The 25,448-nt window shown below is 38.3% G+C and overlaps 2 protein-coding genes across 3 annotated transcripts in view; one reads left to right on the top strand and one right to left on the bottom strand.

Annotated features, from left to right (window-relative positions):
- Positions 1-25,448, bottom strand: part of GALNT2 (polypeptide N-acetylgalactosaminyltransferase 2) — a 72,866-nt gene that overhangs the window by 25,415 nt on the left and 22,003 nt on the right. Inside the window, exon 2 of the mRNA XM_014070174.2 lies at positions 172-262. Within this exon, the coding sequence (XP_013925649.1) occupies positions 172-262 (91 nt within the window). The remainder of the gene's footprint in view (positions 1-171; positions 263-25,448) is intronic.
- PGBD5 (piggyBac transposable element derived 5) overlaps positions 1-25,448 on the top strand; it is a 155,651-nt gene that overhangs the window by 120,745 nt on the left and 9,458 nt on the right. For both annotated transcript variants that reach the window (XR_015696998.1, XR_015696999.1), the window contains one exon: positions 15,476-15,565. The gene's annotated coding sequence lies outside the window, so the exon portion shown is untranslated. Of the gene's footprint in view, positions 1-15,475; positions 15,566-25,448 lie in introns of those variants that run through there.

Below are 25,448 nucleotides of genomic sequence, written 5' to 3'. Positions count from 1 at the left end.
TTCAAAGGTTCTTACATTTTATCCTTACAGGTTAAATATATGAATACCTAAAGCAGAATACTTCACTGTTCACTTCAATCAAAATATGTTTTCTATCTTTTCTGTTATATTAGTTATATTTACTTCTGTGTGATATTTTAAAAGTAACAATCAACTACCGTACTTCAGTACCTGGAGGCAGGGTCTCCAAGTTTTGTGACTTTTCATCCCCATTGCTGTGTTGATCTTTCTTTTTTAGTGTGTTGATATTATTTGGATCCTCCTAGGGAGAACAATGCAAACACAGATTTATCATTAAAACAGTACTTCAAAAAACTGTTCAACAAAAATAGAAATGGCTATTTTTACTTTTTTTGGAACCAAGGAGTCTTTAACATCAATCAAAATGACAATGCCAGCAAGAAAGATCACCGAGCACTGGTACAGAATACACAATACACATGTATTGTGCAAAACCTATAGAGCCAACGACCCAGCTCAGTTCCACTGCGTATGCATGTGTGCCAGCTGATGTTCGGGTCTCTGCCACGCATGCGTGGGGGCAGGGGTTTTTGGTCCCAGGAGGCTGCAGGGAGCCTACTAGGCCCAAAATGGGGCGCAAGAGCAGGGGAAGCACAGGGAAAGCATGGGCATGCACAGGGGGGCAGGGCACATGGGGGGGTGTTGTGCATGCATTGCTTTATGGGCGCTTTCGGCACACAATGACAAAAAGGTTAGCTATCACTGCTATAGAGCTTGACATCCCATTTCAATTCAAAACGGCTATTCAGACCACTCCAGCTTTTGAAACAAATTATTTTTCACATCTTCATTCATTCATCTCAGGCATTTTCCAAGTCCTTGCCCTATAACACATAACACATCAGTTGGAGTCCTCTTATAAATCAGTTCCCTTGATTATTACAGATAGTCTTCAATTAACAACCACTTGTTCCGTGACTATTTAAACTTATGATGGGATTGAACAAATTGCACTTATGAGTAGTCTCCAAAGCTCCCCCCCCATGGTCACATGATCCTGATCCAGGTGCTCAGCTACTGCCTCACAATTACAACATTGCAGTGTCCAAGAGTCAGAGGATTGCCATTTACAATTTTCACTGCCAGCTTCTGACAAGCCAAGTCAATGGAGAAGCCAGCAGGAGGTTGAGGGCAACTATGTCATGTCTCATTTCTTTGCTCTGGATTTGCTTAAAGACAGAAATTGGAATTCATATAATCACCAAGATCAGATCCTACCTATTCACAAAAATGAACTAACCAGGATCAGATCCTACCTATTCACAAAAATGAACTAACTGAAAATCACTATATAGCCAGAACAAATTGTTTTTCCTGCCTTGTCAAATTTCAGGTTTTAGAATGCTTTTTATGATGTTCCACTTCAATTAAAAACACTTTTTAGCTTTTCTGAACCCATATTTGTTATTCTGTATTAGAAATTCCCTACTTCCCTAAAGTAATACTTAAAATTCAGACAATTCTAAGAAGCAGGACTTGTAAAGGACTTGTTTTCTATGTCACTGCACTTTAATTTGCAACCATGGGATTAGGCAACAAGCCTTAAAATATCTTTCTGTTTTGTCCCAAACAATTAATTGTCAGCACTAGTATTGCAATGAATTCTCAGCATAAGTATTTATGGGGAAGTCACAAGTCTCCCATTCTACTAGATATACACAATGAGTAGAGTACTTTGAAATACACAGAACAGAAAGAGAAGCCTTTTCAGACCAAAGACAGATAAGGAATTGGCCAGATAATTGTGACACAACTTGAAATAACAATAGCTCTTAGATTTATATACCACTGACAGTGTTTTATGGCCTTCTCTAAGCAGTTTACAGAGTCAGCATATTTTCCCCAACAACCTAGGTCCTCATTTTACCAACCTTGGAGGGATGGAAGTCTACCTTGAGCTGGTGAGGATTGAACTCCTGGCAGTGAGCCTTAGAATACTGCATTCTAAGTACTGCGTCAACACGTTTCTGTTGCAACTAAAATCATGGTGAATTTAACCTTCTTACAAGTTAAAAGTTCTTCAAAAATTAATCCTAAGGAAATTAACTCCTAAGGACAATTTTAGTCCACAGACTTGAACACATGTTGTGCAGGTCCTGATGAGTTGACTGAAGCATGGTCTGACATCATTCTTGGGAAAGACTTCAAACCTATGTGTATTGAGAAAGTGGATAGGATTCTTGGAATGTGTGATCCATGTCTCTCCTAATTGGTATGGACAGGGTCCATAGCAAATTCATCCTTGAATGAAGGGGTAGTTCCATCTGATCTTAAAAATACTGATGGTACCTAATTATACATCACAGTCCCTGACTGCCTGAGTGATGCCATCAATGTCTAGAGACTTAGGGAGTCTGGATATAGAAGAACAGAATTAGGCTCAATCCTACTAGGTAGCTGTGAATGTTGAAACTACCTAGACCTCTAATTCTGAATAGTATTGAGAATTACATCTTGAGAAAAAATCTAATGCAAGGTCTGAGGGTGTTCCTAGATTCATGATTCAAGCTTGACAAGAAGATTTCAACTATGACTCAGACACTGTGTGCCAGTTGTTCTCAGTCCTAGATCAGGAGGTATCATTCATGGTCACTCATACGTGGGTCTTCTTTATGTGGATTATTGCAATGTGCTCTACAAAAGACTGCACTTGAAGATCCTCCAGAAGCTCCAACAGATCCAGAATGCAGTGGCACTGGCACAACTCAGTACAGCCATGTAATACTACTAATTTGCAAGCTCAAATGGTTCCAGTGGGCTTCTAGGTGCAATTCAAGGTGCTTCTTTATATATTAAAGAGCTTCATAAAGACCTTGCAGGATTGATTATCCATCCGTTAAGATCCAACAAGAATGGGTCCCCTTTCTTCAACAATGTCATCTTATGGCACCTAAAAGAATGGCTTCTTGATGCATAGAGTAGGTATTACATGCCTACTCTATGAATTAGTATTCCTTCCGAGAGTCAGATACGGCTTTGAAAAACCTAGAGTCCTTCCAGGCATTAAGTCCTGGGGGTTCATATTGTTTGAATTGCTTCCAGTGTAATTTATTTTTTTATAAGTTTGTTCATTTTATAGTTGATAGTTTGACTGTATTTATTGTTATTTAAACTTTACACTGGGATGGGTTATTCACCATGAGGATGGCTATATACACTGTCTAAATAAATCCATTGTTATTTTATAGTTAGGAAGTCAGTGCTGCCACTTTCTTTTCATATGTATATTATTCAGTAAACATTAGAACATTGTATAAAGGTACCGTATTTTTCAGAGTATAAGACGCACCTTTTCACCTCAAAAAATAGGCTGAAAATCTGTGTCTTATATACTGAATACAGCAAAAAAAAATTTGCCTCCCAAAACCCTGCCGTCTTCACCAAAATGGCTGTGCAGAACCTGTAGAAGGCTTTCAGAGCTAGGGAAGGCAGAAATGAGTGAAAAACAGGCTGGTTTTTGCTCAATTTTGCCCCCCCCCCGAGCTATAAGCCTACTAAAGGCTATGTGTTGTGACTCAGCAGATGTCTGCTGTGAGTCTTTTCGGGATATAAGATTCATTATGCAGCTGGGGCTTGTGAGAGGCAGGTTTGGAGATAAAAGGATGGATGCTGCCACGCCCTAGTCGCAGGAGTCAACGTTCCTTCGTGCGTACAACATTGCTTAATACACTTGGATAAGTGTTTTGGTGTTTCCTGTAACCCTGATTCATGGAGACTTTGAAAGAAGTGCATTGCTTGTAAGAGTTTTGTTTTGCATTCTTGTCGGAGACTTGTATTTATGTTATTTTGGGGCTCGAAGCCAATTTGAACTGAGAACTGATAAAGAAAGACTTCCTTTTAAGTTTGTCTGCTTGCGTTTGTTAAGAGCCGTGAAGGGGGGACAGAACAGCTATGCATGCAATTTCTTTTATAAAGAACAGGGGCGTTTTTGTGAAAAATGGGCCATTTTTGCTCATTTTGGTGGGGAGCCCACCTCCCAGGAAAACTCTGCAAGCCTAAAGGCTATTCATGCCTTTTTTGGGGAAAAAACAGGCCCATTTTTTTGAAAAACAGGCCGTTTTCGTGAGGTTTGCAGAGTGCAAAATCTTTTTTAAAAAATTTGCCTCTTCAAAACCTTGATGCGTCTTATACTTCAATGCGTCTTATACTCCAGTGCGTCTTATACTCGGTAACTTCAGTTAGACCTTTTTTTTGTAAGCAAATAATCAGATCTAACAATTTACAAGGAGACCACAGGAGAAAGAGTTAACATTTTTAAAAAATGCCAATAAGGGATGAAAAGATAAATAAAACTTATTATCTATAGGTCAGGATGGCTACTTGCATTCTGACCTGTAGATTATTTTCATTTCATGTATCTTCAATTACTTGTTTCTAGAGAACACAAGGAGAAAGTGCAATCACACTTTTTGTTCAGTTGTGCATTTGGGATTTGACTGTCAAAGAAAATGTTGGGTCGATAATATAAGCAGAGCTTTTCTTAGGTTTTTAAGTGCACTTCTCTACTTCAAGTTTTACCTTCATTTCACAGGTAAGATTGTATTTTAGCCTACCTGCATAACTGTAATTTAGCTTAGAGTCTTACTTAATTGTAAAGGCTGTGAATAGACTTTTCACAAACCACAGGGGGGAAAAATGAAATTTGAAAGTTCCACTTTCATATTAAGAATGATAAATTTTTATCTGTATCATTTTAATAGCATCATTACATTTTATAAAAAACAAACATAGTAGAAATCAGTATGCATAATACAGGACTACCTGAGCCCAAAACTCCTGTTGTTAAGTGAGACTCTATTAAGCGAATTTTGTCCCATTTTACGACCTTGCCAGAGTTATTAAATGAATCATTGCAGTTGTTAAGTTAGTAACATGGATGTTAAGTGAATCTGGCGTCCCCATTGACTTTATCAGGTCACAAAAGGTGATCATATGACCCCGGGACATTTCAATTGTCATAAATATGAACCAGTTGCCAAACATCCAAATTTTGTTCACATAACCATGGAGATGCTGCAATGGTTGTGAGAAAAACAGTCATAAGTCACTTTTTCAGTGCCGTTGTAACTTTGTAAATGAACTGTTGTAAGTATTTAGGATTATCTGTACAATATCAGGGAAGTCAACATGATTGAATTGAGGTCACCTAAGGTTTTACCCAAATAAAGAAAACTTGACAGATTTCTCTTATGTTGTTGAGCTTGCATTACACTGGAATTCATTCAGCAAGTATGTAATGCTGTTTATTCAAAATGATCTGTACTGTGCTAATAATCAACTGTTCCTAGTGCAAGCAGGAGGCTTTCTCAGTTCTACTTGGAGATGACAAGAACTGAACACAGACATTTTATATGCAAAGTATGACCTATGAAAGGAGTGGAAGGGGATAAAGAGTTATGTGTATGTTACCAGAGTAACTCAAGCTTAAAATAAGTAATAAAGCACTTTAAAGTGAAAGATGAAACAATGAGTCTGTATCACAAGAGAATTTTTGAACATCTTGGCTGTCTCCACTAAGGGTAAAAGATGAAGGGGCAAAAGGTAAATTGAAGCCAGTCCTTTTGGTTCTTTTGCAATAGGGTGAGCAAGATTGGCTTCACTTGTGTCCAGCTGCTGAGAAGACAGATTAAACATTCTCAACAGCAAAAAAAAACAAAAAAAAACACCCCAACAACCCTTGGATAGAGACTGTTAATAATCATATTGCTATTAGATGAGAAACAATAAAGTTAGAAATGAGAAGTTTTGTATTGAAGGAAGGATGGACAGACCCAGAGTCTTAACAAGCAATTAATGCACCGGAGTTGCAAAAAGTCACACGTTAAAAAGGATGACAGCAGAGCTGTTTCTCAAGAATAAACTTTAATACACAAAGAAATTGGCTTATGAAATACAAAGTCAAGAGAAAGCAAAAATATAAAAGAAATTACAAATATTTAGGCTAACCAAGATAGCATGACACACAAACCTCAGACACCAAATACCAGGAAGTGCTCTTTCTTTACAAGGTTGACGTAAAAGCTACATAAAGCTATACAAACATTAGACTATTCACATGTTTACAAATGAAGAAAGTCACATTATTTAGGCAAGGAAAAAGGTCATATCATCTTTCTTCTGCTATGTACGGATTAAGTAAATTTAAAATCTACTACATAAAGTTCACACTGTTATATAAAAATGTACAAAATTGAAAGAGATATAATATGATTATAAATTAATTGTCATTTTGTAAGGAATTTAACCCATAAAATTACTTTAAACTCTCAGAATAACACAAAAGTTTGCTGTTTTACCCTTAAGAATTACAAGGTAACTATAGCAAAGTGGTGACCTCTCCTTACTCTATGTAACAGTTTCCCAATGTAGTACAGCAGCAGTCTCCAACCTTTGCAGCTTGGCGTGGGGGGGAGAGGGGAACCAGGCCGTGTGAGTGGCAGGCAGGTGGGCATAGCTCAACTTGCATAAGCTTAGCAGCCTGCCACTCAGACAAGCTGTGCACATGGGACGTGCACACCAGCCCACACTTATGCGGCCCAGTTGCAAATAGGCCACAGCCCAGTAGTGGCCCGTGGCCCGTGGGTTGGGGACACCTGTAGTACACTATAGGCTTCCATATCTGTGCTGTAGAAATTCATATGACCATTAGAGTCAGTAAAGAGTTAAAACTAATGAACATTTTACTGCCAACTAGTGTACTTCTGGATTTCTGCAGCACAGATAGAAAATGGAAGGATTAGTATGTATACTGCCTAACTTCCTGAAGATAATGGCAGGATATACATATAACAAAATAGAAATAAAAGCAAACCATGAAATAATTCCAGTAAACAATGAGGAAAGGATAAATTATAAGAAGTTTCCAAAGTTTAATAGTTTTAAAATATACATTTTCTCAAGATTTACTCTAGAACACATTCTTTATTTTAAACTACCTTGTAGTAAAACAGTATTGTAAATATCTTTTTTTCAATGAAGAAACACATTTTTGAAGGTCATAGCAAATGTAATTTATTGTCAAGCTTTCCAAACAAATATATGCAAAACCAGTAAATGTGTAACTTTAATGGGGAAAAAAATAAAGTAGACTATATTTACAGGCTAGTAATAACTGCTAGAATCATTATTAAGCTTAAAATTAATTCTACAATATTTCTATGTGAAAAAAGCACTGCAAAAATCATGAACTGCATTTAGAAAACAAACTATATGGGACAATAAAAAGGCATACTAGTACTCCAATTTTATTTTATTTATTTTAATTTTTTTATTAACAAACATGTAAAATACACACACACAAAACTTAGACGTACACCACATTTACACAATACAATATGAACAAGAGCTTCCTGTTCTTTCTAATAGCAATTATCAATCGATACCGCTCACCTTATATTATTTCTCCTTCTATTATATTTCATTTGGATTTCACCATTATTAACCCTCTTATTTTACTCATAACTATTATTTTTGAGTTTTGTTATATTCCTTCATTGATTCTTGTTTCTTTCCTCCATCCACCTATACCATTTATCCCATATCTGGTAGAATTCTGATTCTTCTTTTCCCTGGATTTCTTTAGTTAATTTGTCCATTTCAACACAATCCATAACCTTTTTCTTATTATTTCATCTTCGCTTGGAATTAATTTGTTTTTCCATTTCTGGGCAAAGGCAATCCTTGCCGCCGTAATTATATAATATTAAATACTGGATTTCATTTTTGTATTTCGCAGACATTATTCCTAATAAAAAAACCTTCAGGTTTCCATTCTATTTTAACCCCTGTTATTGCTTCCAGCCAATTTTTGATCCTTTTCCAAAAAAATTTAACCTCCTCACAGGTCCACCATAAATGGTAATATGTTCCGTGTATTGATTTGCATTTCCAACATTTGTTAAGATTTTAGCTAACCTTGTTGGTGGCAGGTGCCATCTGTAAAACATTTTGTACTGGTTTTCCTTGTATGCAACTGATAAGTGTCATTTTTAAGTTTGTTCCCCAAAATTTTCCCATTTGTCTAATTCAATATTATAGCCAAAGTTCTGCGCCAATTTTATCATTTGTTCTTTCACAATTTTGTCTTCCATTTTATACTTCAGGAGGAATTTATATATTCTCCCTATCATCTTTCTATCTGAGCTTTGAATAATTTTATCCAATTCGTGGTTCTGTTTCAATGTCATATAATTTAGTATCATTATTGTATTTAGTTTTGATTTGGAGGTAAGTTAACCAGTCAACTTTCATGTTCTGTTCTGCCAATTCTTCAATTGTTTTTAAATCTCCCTATCAATTAAGTCTCTGTAGCTTAGCATTTTGTTCAAATCTATACAATTTGGGTGAGTCGTCCTTTCTGTCAGTGATAGCCAAGTCGGGATTTTCACATAGTGGATTTTTTTGATTTTGAGCCATTTTTGCAATAACGGTCTTCTGATTAAATGATTTTGAAAGTATTTGTGTGTTTTATTTTTATCATCTCATAGGAATGTATGCCAGCCTGCTTGCAAATCATGGTCTTCTAAGGTCAAAATTCTTTTATTCTTTAGCTCTTTCCAATCCTTCACCAATGTTATTGTTACTGCTGATGCGTATAAATCCCAATTTGGTAATGCTAAGCCTCCCCTCTCCTTGCTGTCTTGCATTAACTTTAGTTTAATCCTCGCTTTTCATCCCTGCCAAATGAATCTAGCGGTTATTTTGTTTAATTCTTGAAATAATTTTTTACCCGGATTAATAGGTGCGGCTTGCAACAGGAATAAGATTCGTGGTAAAATATTCATTTTAATTGTCGCTATACGTCTGAGCGATAACTGAATATTTTTCCAATTTTCTAAAACTTTCTTTATTTGTATCACTAATTTACTATAATTATCGTCTTTAATTATGGAACATTTTGCCGACACCCAGATCACCAATTATTTCACTTTCTTAGTTATTTGCATTCTGGTTGCTACTTCCAGTTCCTCTTCTTGCTTTTTTGTCATGTTCTTGGTTATCATTTTTGTTTTTTCTTTACTGATCTTTAGTCCTGCCACTTCGCCATATTCTTCTAATTTTTGAATTAATTTCAGGCTGGATTCTAATGGATCCTCTAGAACAAATACTAAGTCATCGGCATAGGCTTGGGCCTTATATTCTTCATTTTTGAGTCTTAAACCTTTTATTCCCTGGTCCTTCCGAATTTCACTTAATAAAATTTCCAAAGTTAATATAAACAGCAAAGGAGAGAGGGTACATCCCTGTCTGACTCCTTTTTCATTTCAATCTTCTCTGTTAGATCTCCATTCATCAAAACTTTGGCTGTCTGACTGTTATAAAATCCTTCTATCATTTTTATAAATTTTTCTCTGAACTTCATCTCATCCAATAGTGTTATTATAAATTTCCAGATTACGTTGTCAAATGCTTTTTGTGCATCAAGGAAAATCAGTACCATTTGTTTTTCTGGTTGCACCTTGTAATACTCTATTATGTCTAGGATGACTCTTGTATTATTTTTAATGTGTCTGTGAGGTAAAAATTCATTTTGGTCTGGGTGTATTCGTTCATTTAAAACCTGTTTAATTCTTCCTGCCATAATTGCTGCAAATATTTTATACTTGGAGTTTAGTAATGAAATTGGCCTGTAATTTTGAATTTCTTGTAGGTTGGTTTCTTCTTTTGGGATTAGTGATATTATTGCTTCTGTCCATGATTCAGGTATCTTGGCTTTTCCTAAAACTTCATTAAACATTTCCACTCCTAGTTCTTCCAATATTATTTTATTATATTTGTATAGCTCCACCGGTATTCTGTCTGGTCCTGGGGTTTTATTATTTTTCTGGTTTTTCAGGACTAATTCCACTTTGGCTAACATTATATCGCCTCCCTTTGTTCTTTTGAGATTGATGTTATCTTTTTGTGTTTAAATAATGTTTTATTTTGATTTCCTCTATACTATCTTGCGCATATAGTTTTGTGAAGTATTTATGAATAATAGGCTTCTTTTCTTCTGCTTTGTATTGAATTCTTCCCTCATCATCTTTTAATTGATATATCATCCTTTTTTCTCTTTCATTCTTCAATCTGTATGCCAGTCATCGTCCAGGTTTGTTGGCATGTTCAAAGTAATTTTGTCTGGCTGCTTTAATTTTTTGTGCTAATTCCTTTTGAGTTATTAAGTTGATATTATGTTTCATTATCTCTCTTTTTTCTTTTTTAATTTTATTCTTTGGGTCTTTCTGTAGTTCATCTTCGGCTTCCATAAGTTCATTTTGCATACATTCTTGTTGCTCTTTTTGTTTTCTAGTTTTTCTCGCCATGTAGGCAATCATAAGGCCTCTTGTGTATGCTTTCATAGTGTCTCAGTACTCCAATTTTAATGCAAGCAACAATATTCCAGCAACATGCACTTTCAACTGGTTCTCTAGGTAATTTTTTCTTCCATACAGAGCAAATACTTTTTTAAAAATAAAATTAAAATGTGTGGTGCCAGGAAAATCAATGTCATGATTATTAAATATCAGTACACTGCTATAAGGATGAATTTAATGTTGTTATAACCCCTGCAAATGAGAAGAACTGAATGAGCCAGAAAAGTCGATGATTAATTCTGTAAATAAGAAGACAGTGGGAGGTAGGTGCCATCTGTGAAATTTTGTGATCCTGAATTCACTACAACAGCAGCCATTGTTTATTCAGTAATTATCGAATAAAGAGAAGAGGGAGATGAAGAAACAAAATCACATGCCACCAATTAAGTGTAGGGGAGGTGGAAATCCCATTTTTATAAGGAAAACAGCATTTGAACATCCAGCATTGGCAGGGAGATCAAAATCAACTGAAACCAATCTGGAAAAATGCCTTACCATCTCTAACCTTATCCTTCAGCTTGGAAAATACACTTTGAAGTTTCTCAGAGGTATGTGGGAACGGCCTTGGAGAACAAAGTAAAGAGAGCACAGCCAAAGGAACTGCTAGATGAAGGGCAACATAGGCCATAACAGAAATATGGGGAGAGCAAAAGAGAACCTCCTTAGTTTCTTGAGAGCTCTCAAGAGGATGGGGAGGCAGATATACTTTCAAACTTGCAATATTCTGTTAATGTAACCTGACAATAAAGTAGAATTAATTTAATCCGACTGCATTTTTCCATCCAGAGTTCCTTGCAAGAATGATCATTAAGGAGGGTGGGGGGAAGAATCAGACTGAAGACTTAAAAATTGGCTAAGGAGCCTTGTTGTGTAATATTCAGTGATTGTGCAAGAAGTTTCACACAAACTCACCCATGATCAAGAGCTTTCTGTCTGAGTTTTGAGTGACGGTCTTTCTAACTATAGCTAGGAAGGTTGACTAGTCTTCTGAATATTTTTCCCCCCAGACATAAAAGGAACCACAGAGAGGAGGATGGACAGGGAAAGAAAAAGTATAGAAGCTGCTCAAACAGTTTTTCAAAGCTACTTGAAAGTTGCTATTGACTCCCAATTATATCTATTTTTAAGATTGAGGATAAGGTAAAATGTTAGGGTATTGCTATGACAAATGTGAATTGTATGTTATTTCAATATAACTATCTTAAAACATGGAGTAAAGTTTAAAAAAAATATGTAAAGATGGGCTATGGTACAATTGTCACTACTGGGGACAATTTCTGTGATTAAGATGAAAGGTTTAACCTAAAATGTTATTTTTTTGTTTCAGACAATGTCACTTTTGACAACTGATACACCATTTAAACAATAGCAGAAGGATATAACTAAATTTGTATGGTGGGGGAAAAACTTCAGGTTAAATAAAATGTATTTACTAGATTTAAAATTATATTTCATTACTTCCTGTTTAGCTTGAGTGAAATAGTGAATGTTGCTAAGAAATTAGATAGTCCTCAACTTACAATCATGTAGTTAGAGACCATTTGAAGTTACAATGGCACTGAAAAAACTGAATTATGACCATTTGTCCACACTTACGACTGTTGCAGCATCCCCATGGTCACACGATCAAAATTTGCCCAGTGGCAACTGGCATGTATTTATGACAGTTTCAGTTCCTGGGGTCATGCAATCACCATTTGAAGCCTTCCAGCTGGCTTCCGAAAAGCAGCCAATGGGAGAAACCAGATTCAGTTAACAACTGGTTCACTTAACAACTACAGGGATTCGCTTAGCAACTGTAGCAAAAAGGTTGTAAAATGGGACAAAACTCTTCAACAACTTGCTTTTCTTAGCAACAGAAATTTTTGGCTCAATTGTGGTGATAAATTGAGAATTACCTGTAAAGGTTACTGGAATTAGAAGGACATGATCTGAGATTGGGATATTTATGGTAAGATAAAACTAAGGTTAATATAAATTTCAAAAATCATATCAGGTGGGTTATTCTTACAGTATGAAATGAATGTAATATGTCTGAAAACACCTTTGTGATTCTCAGCATAAGAAGCATTTTATAGGCAACATAATTAAACATAAATGGTTAATTTACCAAGAAATACTAGAATTTGTGAAATAAAATCAAGACACAATTTGACAACAGAAGGATATATTTGTCAATTATTTTCTTATGTATGATCAGAAAGACTTAAAAGTGGATTACGGATTTTACTCGGGCGACAACAGTTTGAGAGTGGAATAAGATAAACACACCATCAGCTCCTAGAGATCTACCAATACATCATGTATGGTTGACATGTTAAAAATGCTTAAACATTTTGGATTCATACAAAAGCACTAATTCAGAAGATTTTAAAGACTACTATACAACTGAATTATAGGATTGCATTTCAAGATTTCTAAATGAACATCTGCTTCTACATCTATATTGAAGGGAGAGACATTTTTTTACCCCTTTCTCTTTTAAAAAAAATCTGTCTCAGAAATTTGGTGAACTTTCCAGAATAACATACTTAGGACAATTAAAATCTGACAAAATGTGCTGTCCCTGGACCCGCTTAGCAGAGAGGCCTCTAGTGGGTTAATTGTACTTTCATCCACAAGTGTCTTTCTCTACATGGAAGGGATCCAATCCAAAGGATCAAAACATGAATAAGAAATAGTAAAACTATTGACTTGATAGCCTCAGATTCTATTTCCTAGGAGAGCAGTCCACACAAATAAGAATTAGAAGGTCATGGCTCAGAAAGAAAAACAGAAATATTACACAAACCAAGTATCCATCCCTCCCACCTGCCTGCCCGCCCATAAATGGAAATGAATACATTTCAAAACACTCTCGCTTTTAAAAGCATTACTCAGTCTTGGCTCAAAGTATTTCCCATCTGCTAAATGTGCTTTGACTCCTAATTAATACAAATATATTCTGAACAAAAAACTGCAATGAAAGCTGTAAGAGCCATAAAAATGAGGAAGACTGGAAAAGTATAATAATAAAGCGAGCAGAGTTCAAATCCAGATGATTAAATGGACATGTCCTTTAGATCCCTTGATGGAAATATGAATGTGTTTGCTTCTACTTTCTTCTGGATTTTTTTTTTAAATTTCCCAGTGGATCCTTTCACTGATAACAGAGAAATTTGCAGCTGGTTATTTACATAACTTTGGGTCAGTCATTTTTTTTCTCAGCATCCCATGTCATAGGCTTGTTACTGCGGGGGAAATGGGAGGTGGGAGCATTAGTATGTGCACTACCTTGAAACGGATTGAAATCAAAAGTGGGACAAAACATCAAATCAGAAAAGTCTCTCAGATCTCTGTCAGATAACCCACTCTTATATACATATGGTGATATAGTTATAGCTGCTCTTTGCAATATCATTTAGTCGCACGTAGAATACCAAGGAAGAATAATTGTCAGTGGACTTGACAAACCTTTTAAGTTGCTTGGTCACTTATCTAATCCTTACAGACAGTAACCAGGGGATTTGACTGGCACACATTTCTTTCCATTCTTCATTGTGGTAAGTCACCAATTACTACTCTTTTCTGTAATTCATGGAACTACCATTCTATATACTGTTTTGCAGCATCTCTTTTTCTTCCTCTGAGAGGAAAATTCAGAAGCTGTTTCCTCTGAGATTCTAGAGATTGTCTTCTGAGTTTGTTTCTTTTGTGTGTCTTCCTTCTGGTTGTTACTCTCATCCATCCACAAATCCTGGTCCTGCTTGATTGCTTTCTTGTAGGACTTATTTTTAAAAAATCAGGAAGACCTTTAACTTCTCTCAATAGCTGAAGTGCTATTAGCCATCCAGACCTCCAATCCAATGAGTTCTTCATGCACTGCTAAAACCTTGCACTTATTCCAAGTATATGCTAAGTTATTTCAAGCAGCAATATAAACTTATGACAAGCAAGACTGAACTACTAAGACTAATCTTTATTTTTTATTTTTAAGGAAGTACCAAATAGAACTGTTTTCTTCCTTCCCTCAGGTAATCCAAGTTCATATTATTGATTTAGAGCATAGGTGACAAACTCAAGGCGAGATTTGGTCCATGGAGTACTTGGATCTGGCCAGCAGGTCCACCTTGGAAACAGCAAAGGAACGGTAGTGCCACTACCAGCAAAAACAGAGCTTGGGAGGACTGCATGCAGCCCTCCCAAGCTCCATTTTAGCTGGCAGAGGGTTGGAGGAGGCCATCGCAGCAGAAAACAGAGCTCGGGAGCCTGTTTTCACTGGCAGAGTGCTCAAGCCTCACAGGCGCCCCCAACCCGAGTGACATAGAGCTAGCCACACCCACCCTGGCCACGTCCCTCAGCCCCCAAGGTCAAACACAACCTTGATGCAGTCCTCAATGAAATCGAGTTCGACACACCTAATTTAGAGGAAAAATGACTTAGGTATATCCCCTTTAAACTGTCCCATCAATCTTCTCTGGCAATGTTGTTTTTGTTCTCTGTGGCTACCTTATATTCCTCCTGCAATCTCTGCTTACTCATCAGGAAACAATCACTAAATCACTCATGAAGACAATCAATAGCTGCCAGTATAGAGTAGCGGCCCCCAACCTTTTGGGCACCAGGGTTCCATGGAGAGAGTTTTTTCCATGGATCGAAGGGGCGTGGTTTCATGTGTTGCCTGCAGGTGGAGCTTCACGTTTGCGCAGCCTGATTTCTGTCATGCTGCGCCCCAGTGCCAATCCACGGACCGGGGATTGGCAACCCCTGGTATAGAGAACTTGCAACCAGCAGCTCTTCAGATGTCCTCATAGCTACCATGCAATCCCCTTTTTGTCAGAATGCTTTCTTCTTCCTTCTTCCTATTTATTTTCCCTGTTTACAAATGAGGGTAACACACTGAAAATATTACATATTAGTATTTAAGCCCACTACACTAGAATAAATTCTGATCAATAGCATCATTCTCATGCTCATGTATTAACTTTTTCCTAAATCAAGGTACATAAATGCAATACAGCTGACTCACAACTTTCATATTATTTTAATTAATAGCTCAGAACTGACAAGCCTAGGCATATTGCAGATGAGTGCAATGACATATGTTTTGTATTTCACAGGTTTGGATAGTCATTTCAAGTCTTCACAGCTGTAATAAATTATGATGGTAGCATAAGTAAAATTCTTATGCTCCTAGGAATATATTAGAGGTAAGCTTCAGATTCAAGCGCAAAAAAGATACATTAGAGTTGGGAGTTCTCGTTCTCGTTCTCTCTCTCTCTCTCTGTCTGTGTGTGTGTGTGTGTGTGTGTGTGTGTGTGTGCAACTCTTCCAAGAAGTGGCAAATTTTCCTGGGACTGAGTAGATTTCTTCCACAATTGTTGCATGATCCTGGGGAAAAAATAGCTGACAGATATCATGCAAATACCACTGAAGTTCCCAAAGCACCGTTTTGGAGTCACACCTGAAGCAAAGTTTATGTACTAGCCACCAGTTATCCAGATTTATCAAGAGACCTACATATGATACTTGAAACAATTAGAACATGCACATGGGCCAGCTACTCCCTTCTATGAAAACACCCAAATTTTCTCCCTAAAGTTTTTTTAGAACTGAGTGTTATCTGTCACCATGATTTTAATGATTTTATTCAAAATTATTTTAGCTGATAAGAAGGAATATAGCTTAAGCAGCTCTGACATCTACAGAAAAATGCAATCTTTGCTGGAATGCTACAAAACTAAGCTCAATTTCTTTTTTCCCCAAGAAATCCAAATTCAGGTCAAAAAGTTCTTATGTTCTGAATAAGCCAGATAAAAGCAATAATGTTGAAGTAAACTAGAAATTTCATTAAAGGAAAGAACAAGAGCAGCAAATTCCACTTCCAACTAAATGAATTGTAGAATTATAACTGATTTTGGCTGTGAAAGTTGGACCATAAGAAAGGCTAAGCGCCAAAGAATTGAGATCTTTGAACTATGGTGCTGGAGAAAACTCCTGTGAGTCCCTTGGACTGAAAGATGATCAAACTGGTCAGTCCTAGAGGAGATCAACCCTGTCTGCTCTTTAGAAGGCCAGATCCTGAAGATGAAATTCAAATACTTTGGCCACATAATGAGAAGGAAAGATTCACTGGAGAAGAGCCTAATGCTGGGGAAGATTGAGGGCAAAAGAAGAAAAGGACGACAGAGAATGAGGTGGCTGGATGGAGTCACCGAAGCAGTAGACATGAGCTTAAATGGACTCCAGATGATGGTAGAGGACAGGAAGGTCTGGAGGAATGTTGTCCATGGGGTGGCAATGGGTCGGACACAACCTCACAACTAACAAGAAACCGATTTTGATACCATGTCCTCCTAGGCCTATGGTAAAATAATTCTATTAAGCAGCAGGAAACTTCTTGCAAGTCTTGAAATATATACTCTGTTATTTATGAACTACTTATTATTCTGCCCATTAACTCGCTTTGAGCGCTATCTTCAGTGGCCATCTGCAAAATAGCAGGTTTTTTTGAGGAACAGGCCAGGTCACTAATCTCATTACATTTTTACCATATTTCATCTGCCCATATTTCCATTAATTTTGGAATATTTATTTTAATGTTATTCTCCCACTCTTAATTACCAAAGCTTAAAAAGATAATTTTAGGAGTTACTGAAGCATAGCTTCCAGGGAGATTGGCCATTTTAAAAAAAATAGGCAATAGGTTAGGAACATTCTATCTTACTAAGCCATATTTTATTCCTTGTTGCTCCTTCCTTAAGGCCTTAGCTTTACTTGCTTCTATTCAGAAATTAACTATTGTGTTTCTGTAATACTTTTATTGGAAGGGAAGTAGATTCTGCACCTGTATTAATGAAACCCTGTTAAAAGGTATAGGGAGGGGGGGGGGGTATTCCATTCCAAGAGATTCACACAATGAAAAAAAAATAAAGGGGGAAAAAACCCTGATCTAGCTCTCAGATAATCAGTCAAAGCCCAGGAAAAGAAATTGCTAAGGAGACAGACAATAGCTTTCATTATTTTGTTTTTAAAGAGGATGGGGGAATCTCCTTTTTTCTTTTTTATCTTCATAGGAAGGAATAGGAGCTGGCTAGCTGAATGCAGGATAAGAAAAGCAGTCCAAATTCTTAGAAATCCAGATTGAGAACAGGAAATTAAATACTTGGTATCAGTGAACACTGGATGCAGTATAGTAGTTGGTTATTTATTTATTTTTTTGCTTTATTTTATAGACAAGTAATTGGGCTGTTATGTGTCTATTCTGTGTGTGTCTCTCACTATCTCTGTACATGTGTAGAGATTTTAGGCTGACAGAACAGGTATGGGGATAATTGAAATCAATCTGTACAGAAAATATTGGGTTTTTTCCCATTCTCCTTTTGTGTCTTTGAACTTTTTTCTAGCTCTTTCAGCTTGACATGTATAATAAAGATGCAAATTCTTATATAAAAATGCCACTCATTCTGGAGAACAGGATCAATGTAAAGCATCTGGTCCAGTGGTGGGATTCAAAAATTTGTACTACCGGTTCTGTGGGCATGGTGTGGCTTGGGGTGTGTGGCTTGGTGGGCGTGGCAGGGGTAGGATACTGTAAAATCTCCATTCCCACCCCACTCCAGAGGAAGGTTACTGCAAAATCTCCATTCCTCTCGATCAGCTGGGACTCGGAGGCAGAGAATAGATGGGGACAGGGCCAGTCAGAGGTGGTATTTACCGTTTCTTCGAACTACTCAAAATTTCTGCTACCAATTCTCCAGAAGTGGTCAAAACGTGCTGAATACCATCTCTGATCTGGTCAGTTACTAAAGGAAGCAAAATTGACACTTGCTTCCTCCCAATTAATCTAAGGGGAATAAGGATCTTTCTGGAGAAAAATGTCAGGGACAATATTACACAATCAGTGTTTCCGAGGAATTGCAGTAGAATTGTAAATAAAGGGCTTTGGAGACTTTCTTGTGGGATCCCATGGGGCAAAGCCCACCTCTTCTTATCTGTGTGTTCAGATTAATGAGCTGTTACAAAGAGGAAAAGTGTACCCAAAGCTACTGATTGCAGCTTTAATATATAAAGTAATTGTATGATATTTAGGCACAAGCAAATTTAACTGAATTCCCTGGGTGTCCCCAGTGAATAAGCATGTATAGGACTTCAGTTTGAAACTGAACAAAATATATACCAAGATCCCAATGAAATAGGAACTAAGGCATACAAATTTTACAGCTACTGAATATAAACAGATTAAAATACAAACCTCTCAAGCCACAACTGTCATTTTTAGTATGCTATGTAATTAATTAATTCAAAAGTCTACTTCAGGGATCAACGATATGGCATTTCCTATCCATTCCTCAGAAATAAAGGAAAACATAAAATGGAAGCATAACATACGGTATCACATCCATTTTGAATATATGTACTTTGGTATAAAATCATGCTATAACAACAGATTGATATTGTTTTAACTGTAAGGCTCTTAATACTAGGTATAAACAGTATGTTTTGTGTGTGTGTGTGTGTGTGTGTGTGTGCAGGCAGGCAGGCAGGCAGGCAGGCAGGGATGTGTGTGTGTGTACATATGCATAAATATGGTCAGGGATACTGTTATATTTATATTATTCACTAAAATCATATGCAATGATCCCAAAATAATATAAACTCTAGAGAAAAGTGAAGTCCACCAAATATCTGCAAATGTCTAAAAATTGTGCTCTCATTAAAATAAGATAAAAGTCAGTGCAGTAACAGAAAATGTAAGCCTTCATTCAAAACAGAAATCGTTCATTCAGAAAAATCATTAAAAATCCTTTCATTTCCGAACATACTCTTGCTAGACTACTGGGGTTTTAAATGACATGCAGGAAAATCTTTAAGAAACATTCTCATCTCCTGCAAATCAAAGAGCAGCAATCTAGCTATTCAAAAAAAATATTTTGAATTATCAAAAAGATAAACTGGATCTGAAGATGTCTGTCTCATCTTGTTAACACTGGATGTTTACTTTGAACAATATATAATTTAATATCAAGCGGTTTAAAGATCCAGGCATTTAGAACAAACTGTACTAGCAGATGAGAAAGGGAACAATACAACAGAAAGAAACCATTTTAAATCAGCAATATTACTTTTACTAAAGATAAGATATTTAGACATAAGTCATGGAGCAAATTAAGAAGGAGAGCAAATAGATGTTTGAAAAAGAAGTTTAGATGAGCAGAATAAGGAAGAGAGACTCCTAAATGAATACTACTATGTACTTTATTTATTTATTTATTTATTTATTTATTTATTTATTATTTTCTATCTCAGTCAATGACTTTGGGCAGCTTACAATTAAAAATATACCATGATTAAAACAATAAGAACATTTTTAAACAAAAACTATTTTGAAAATCCAAAATTAATATATATGGTAATTGAGATACTTGGCCTGTTAACAATAAAGTCAAAAAACTTGGCCTTTAGCATATTCAGCATCTCAAGCTTATGAACACAGCCAGGTTTTTAGAGTTTAACAAAAGGCTATCATTCTAATCTCCAAAGAGATGATACTCCACAGCAGGGGCCACTGCAGAAAAGACCCATCTTCTAGTCCCTATGAGCCTACACATTTTGGGTGACAATATCTGCAGCACATCCAATCTGCTAGATCAAACTGGATGGGTGGAGGCTCTTGGAAAAAAGGTAGCCCCTCAGGTAATCCCATTTTTATTTCCTAAGTGTTGCTGATAGATCATTGTATGTTGCTAAAGTATTGCTTGCTGTTGACCTTCTTCAAAGCATCTTCAGGAGATATATAAGGATGCCAATTCTATAAAGAGCAAATAATTACATAAGTTTGGCATGGAGGTCAAGAAGCAGGAACTTCCTGAACAAGTTCCACTGACTAAATCTGAAATTGACTTACAGGTACATTTAAAAATTATAGCCCGTAACAGTGTTGACAAACCTTTTTGGCACCGAGTGCCGAAATGGGAGCACGCGCAGAGGGAGTTCCGGAAACTGTAATGACCATTACCTGCAGGGTCGCTTTCTGGGCGCTGCAAAGGAGAGTCCAAGCGTGGGTTAAATACAGCCAATCTACCCAGGACTGAATTGAAACTTTTAGCCACACCTTTGGTGTTTACCAGTCTCCAGTTTTTTTCAATGAAGGTGTGAAACTGTTGCACGCTGGTAAGTCAAAGAACAAAGTCTATATGATAAATCCAAAACAAATCTGCAACTATGTCCATATGGCCAGTCTAAAAGGTCTGCAATGAATAGCAGAAATAGACCCCAGGATGGGGTTGGACTCTCCTTCATAGAGGCCAGAAAATGACCCTTCAGGTAAGCCAATGGTCATTTTCCTGGGCGCTGCTTGGAGAGTCCAAGCGTGGGACATACCCAAGCTAAATGTCACTAGGGCGTGAAACTGTCGAGTCCACGACTCCGCTGGTATGAATGCCCTGAAGGACTCGTCTCCCAAATGCCCCCTCCATAGAAGCAAATTTGTCCAATTTGTAGTTCCGAACAAACGGAGACAAGGAAGTCCAAGTTGCCACCCTGCAAATCTCCTCTATCGGTGCCTGGGTCGCCCAGGCCACCGTGGTAGCGGCGCTTTTTGTAGAATGTGCGGTGATATAGCGTGACACCGGTTTGGACTAGAGAACATGGGCAAAGGTAATGCCCGCAGCCAACGCCCGATGATAGGAGGGGAAACTTTGCGGCCTTGGGATGCAGGTTGAAAAGATACGAAGAGCAATTCAGAATGCCGGAACGCAGCCGTGCGCTTGATGTACTTACAGAGCGTCCTGTGAACATGTGCCATCTTTTCTCTTTAGGATGTTTGGGATGTGGACAAAAACCCAGGAGGCCCGGTGGAAAAATCCGGGAGGCCTGGTGGAACCAGGAGTTGATCTTGGGAATAAATGCCGGGTCCAGTCGGAGGATCACCCTGTCCGGTTGTATCAGACACAAGTCCTCCCAAACCGACAGGGCAGCCAACTCTGAAATATGCCGCACAGAAGTGATGGCAATCAAGAAGATGGTCTTAAACATCAAATGTTTAAAACTGGCAGACTGTAGTGGCTCAAATGGCAGACCAATCAGGGCCCATAATATGACATTGAGTTCCCATGACGGGTACCTGTGGACAACCAAAGGTCTCAGGTTGGTTGCACCCCGCAGGAAACTACGGATGATGGGATGACGACCAAGAGACGAATGCTCTTCAGGGGCTAGGCAGCCACCTGATGCCTGAGTGTGTTACGCGCCAGACCCTGGTCCAGTCTGTCTTGCAAATAGTCCAATATTTGTGGAACTGTAGCCAAGGTCGCCTTCACACCATGAGCTGTGCACAGTTGTCGAAAGACCTCCAAGTGGCTTCGTATATCCTGGTCATGGAAGGCCGTCTGGATGGCTGAATGGTGTGAATGACCTTGGTGGAGAGTCTGCCCCTACTCAGAGGTCCCTCTAAGTGCCAGACAGCTAGTTGTAGCCACTGGCGCTCTGGATGTTGAAGCGCCCCCTGGCTGAGAGAGACCTCGTGTTGGGGAATCCGTCAAGGTGAATTGACAGAGAGACTCACCAGGTCGGCGAACCAGGTTCTTCTGGGCCAGAAAGGTGCCATGAGCAGAACCTCTGCTCCCTCCAAGAGGATCTTCCAAATCACCCTGGGAAGAAGAGGCAATGGCAGAAACGCATATAGGAGTCCCTATATGGGTTTTGTCGGGCGTGCTTTTGTCGAGCGCGCATTTGTCGGTGGACCCAGTAACCTGCGGTGGGCCTTGCAAATAGGGACATGGAGGTATGCGTCTTTGAGATCTATGGATGTTAGTAGATCCCCTGGCCTGATGCAGCCCAAGAATGACTGGAGGGACTCAATCTTGAACCTCCCGTAAGCTATGTTGTGCTTTAGCTTTTTTTAAGTCTAGAATTGCCTTCCACCCCCCAGAATTCTTTGGAATGAGGAATAGAATGGAATAAAACCCTGTCCCCTCCTGACCTGACGGAATCGGTTCTATGACCTGATGTCCCTGAGATGAAGGATCTCCTGTTCCATGAGAGTCCTCTTGACCGGACATGAGGGGCTAGGGCATCAAATGAAGTGTTGAGGAGGGGAGGAGAGAAACTCTAGGGTCAGACCTATGAGAATCATTTGTAGGACCCACTGGTCTGACCTGATCAGCTCCCACTGGGCATGGAACAGCTGAAGATGCCCTCCTATGGGAGCCGTCCATTGATGGTCACTTATACCGTCTGAAGGGCCTGGAACCAGACCCCCATGAAAGGGACGTTTGGAAAAGTTCTGCTGGAGACCCCTGTCACGAAACAGTGGATGGTCCTGGGACCTATCCATGCCCTGAGAATAGGGGCGATAGAAGGAGCCGGAGCTGGTGTAAGGCTCCGTGTTCCAAAAGGGCTGCCTCCTATAGGAATTATAACCCTTGCGATCAGACTTCTTAGTGACCGAAGGCATGACCTTCTTTTTGTCCTTATTCTGTAAGGACAGGATCCAGGGCCTCCCCAAACAGCTTGCCCCCTTTAAACGGGGCAGAAGTAAGCTTCCACGTGGACCGCATGTCCATGTTCCAATGTCTGAGCCATAAGAGGCGACTGGTGGTGACATTGGAAGCCAGGGTCCTGGATGCAAACTTGGCAGTGTTCAGGGTAGCATCAGCAGTGTACTCTGTCGCTGAAATAATTCTGTTGACATCCTATCTCAATTTGGTATCCCCAGCCAGAAATTTGGTGAGTAACTGTCTCAACCAGAGGAGAGAGGCTCTGGAGAGAAAGGAGGCAGAAACCCAAGCTGCCCCCTGATGAGTTTTGTGGCAGGCATTCTCTGCTTTCTTATCCTCCTCCTTGAGCCCCTCCAGAAGATCGGGTGTAAGCACTGAGGAAGAAGTGAGAGCTGCCATCGGCGCGTCCATGGGAGGTAGTTTCAGCAAGTCTTCCGGACTCACATTCACCGTGTACAACTTCCTATCACTACCACTGGGGGGTGGCAAGAGTGCCCAGTTGCGTCCATTGCTTCTGCACAACATTGAAGAACAATTTCAGAACAGGCACAATTTCCTGTGCCGGCACCGGTTCCACGAAGAGGAATATTTATCTTTAATAAATTATTGAGAAAAAAAGCAGGAACTTTTTCTATGGTTTGATATTCATCAGCAAAACATGGAGGCAGAGGGAATGCTTTATGACCTGCAGAATATCTTTATATATAGATATTCCCCTGAAGACAAGAACTGCACATGCTACAAGTGCAGGCAGATTGTCCTCATGAAAGATAATGTAAAAAGACCAGAGGCAAAACTGTCTACCTCCCCGCTTATCAGGGAAGATGGAGAATTGTTGATGAGACCTATAAAGGGCTTCTATCCCAGAAGAAAACCAAGCACAGGGGGAATGAAAGGATGAAGTAATATGACTCTAAGATCTAAGCTTGTCAAGAAGAGTTCTTCATTATAAAATCTTAAGATAAATTCCAGAGCCTATTGATGTTTCTGACCCCTGGATGAAGAGCAACTACCACAAGTGCCTGCCCTGAAGCTGAAAAAGCAAGCATTAGCAATCAGAAACACCCTATTGAACTGAATGAAAGCAAGAATCTGTTGGCTGGATGGACTGTACAGAGATGTGGGCTGTTTCCCTGGAGTATATATTCAGGACTGAACAATCTGTCGCCCCTGACTCTCTAAATCCACTGAGAAATTTCTCTTATTGATCCACATGGGAACAAACGGCAGAACGTTGAAGGCATCACAAAGATATTGTGAAGTGCTGGAAGGAGATTGAAGTTGCTGGCAGATCATGTGGTATATTCTTCATTTCTTCTTACAAAAGAATGGGGAAGAGCTAGGTTATAGGTAATACAAGGGGGTAACGTTAGTGATTATACCATTTTGGAATTCAGAAATAAAAACTTAAAACATAATTGTACAAGGACACCAGATTTCAAGAGTTCCTATTTCAATAAAATTAAGGAAATGCTAGGCAAGAGGCCATGGAAAGAAATGTTCAAAGGGTACACATTAGGAAAATCATGTAATAAACTCCTCCCTATTTGTCACATAGTAAAAGTATAACTGAGAGTAGGATTCCCATAATTATGATAACCATGAATGAAGGCAAATATACTTGTCTCAGGATAATGTTGCATGATTCGATCAGGGTCTGTCACCCGGACCAGAGATTTATTCTTCAAAACTTTCCATTATGCTAGAAGAGCCTATCCTCAGAAAACTCTCTCCAGAATGTGTGTGAGAGAATCTCCCTGAGCATGGGCTCAAGCACAAATCCGAAAGCTCAGAAGACTAAACCTCTGGTCCGATGACCAACCCAGGTTGGCTCCTGCAATTAAGACAATGCATGAAATCCATCCAGATTTGAAAGAACTATTGTTCCTGCCTTTGATGTTTTTCACTACAGTATTCTAATTTTATTCATCTTCTCTAGCCTGACGATTGTATAAGCCTTATTGATCCACATCTTATCTGTGGAAGAACTGAAGAATCTTGATATGCTGGAATAAGGGAAAGAAATCAGATGGATTAACGTCAACAGGGGCAAGGGTGAAGTTCTATATTAGAGTAAGACAAATCAAAGGTAGGAGTACAAGATGAATCAGGGATATATACAGCCATAGCAGGGTTGATTGGATTTTGTTTTGGGTATTTGTAATTTTAATGGTAATGGTTTAGTGTGTAATGTTGAGAGTTCATGCAGTGTCAGCAGAATAACAAATCTTATAAATTTTGAATATTCCTAATTCAAATGTTAAGGTTTATATCTATCTAGTACCTCGCCAAATACATAAATCTCTTTAAATCAGCAAAAATGGATATACTGTCTCCTTGCAACTGCCTAGTAACTCAGCAGTAGGCCCCACTCTCCCTCCCCCTCAGGCTACTTCATACTGTTTTCAAAGATTCCAAAAACCTTCCAAAAAGATATGAGAAGAAAAAATTACCATGGATTACTTCCTATCAATTGTTCTATTTCTGGAATTGTTCACCGAGTGAAAGATTTTTTAAATGGGTCATAAGATGATACAATATTTTGCATATATGTTAAGTTACTAGAATTGCCTGAAATTAAAGCAAAAATATA

The sequence above is a fragment of the Thamnophis sirtalis genome, unplaced genomic scaffold (genome assembly GCF_051295495.1).
Source record: "Thamnophis sirtalis isolate CommonGarterSnake01/CBP01778 unplaced genomic scaffold, rThaSir2_p1.2 scaffold_6, whole genome shotgun sequence".
Classification (NCBI taxonomy): Eukaryota; Metazoa; Chordata; class Lepidosauria; order Squamata; family Natricidae; genus Thamnophis; species Thamnophis sirtalis.
The sequence above is the reverse complement of the archived record's forward strand: the minus strand, read 5'-3'. Positions and strand labels throughout refer to the sequence as shown.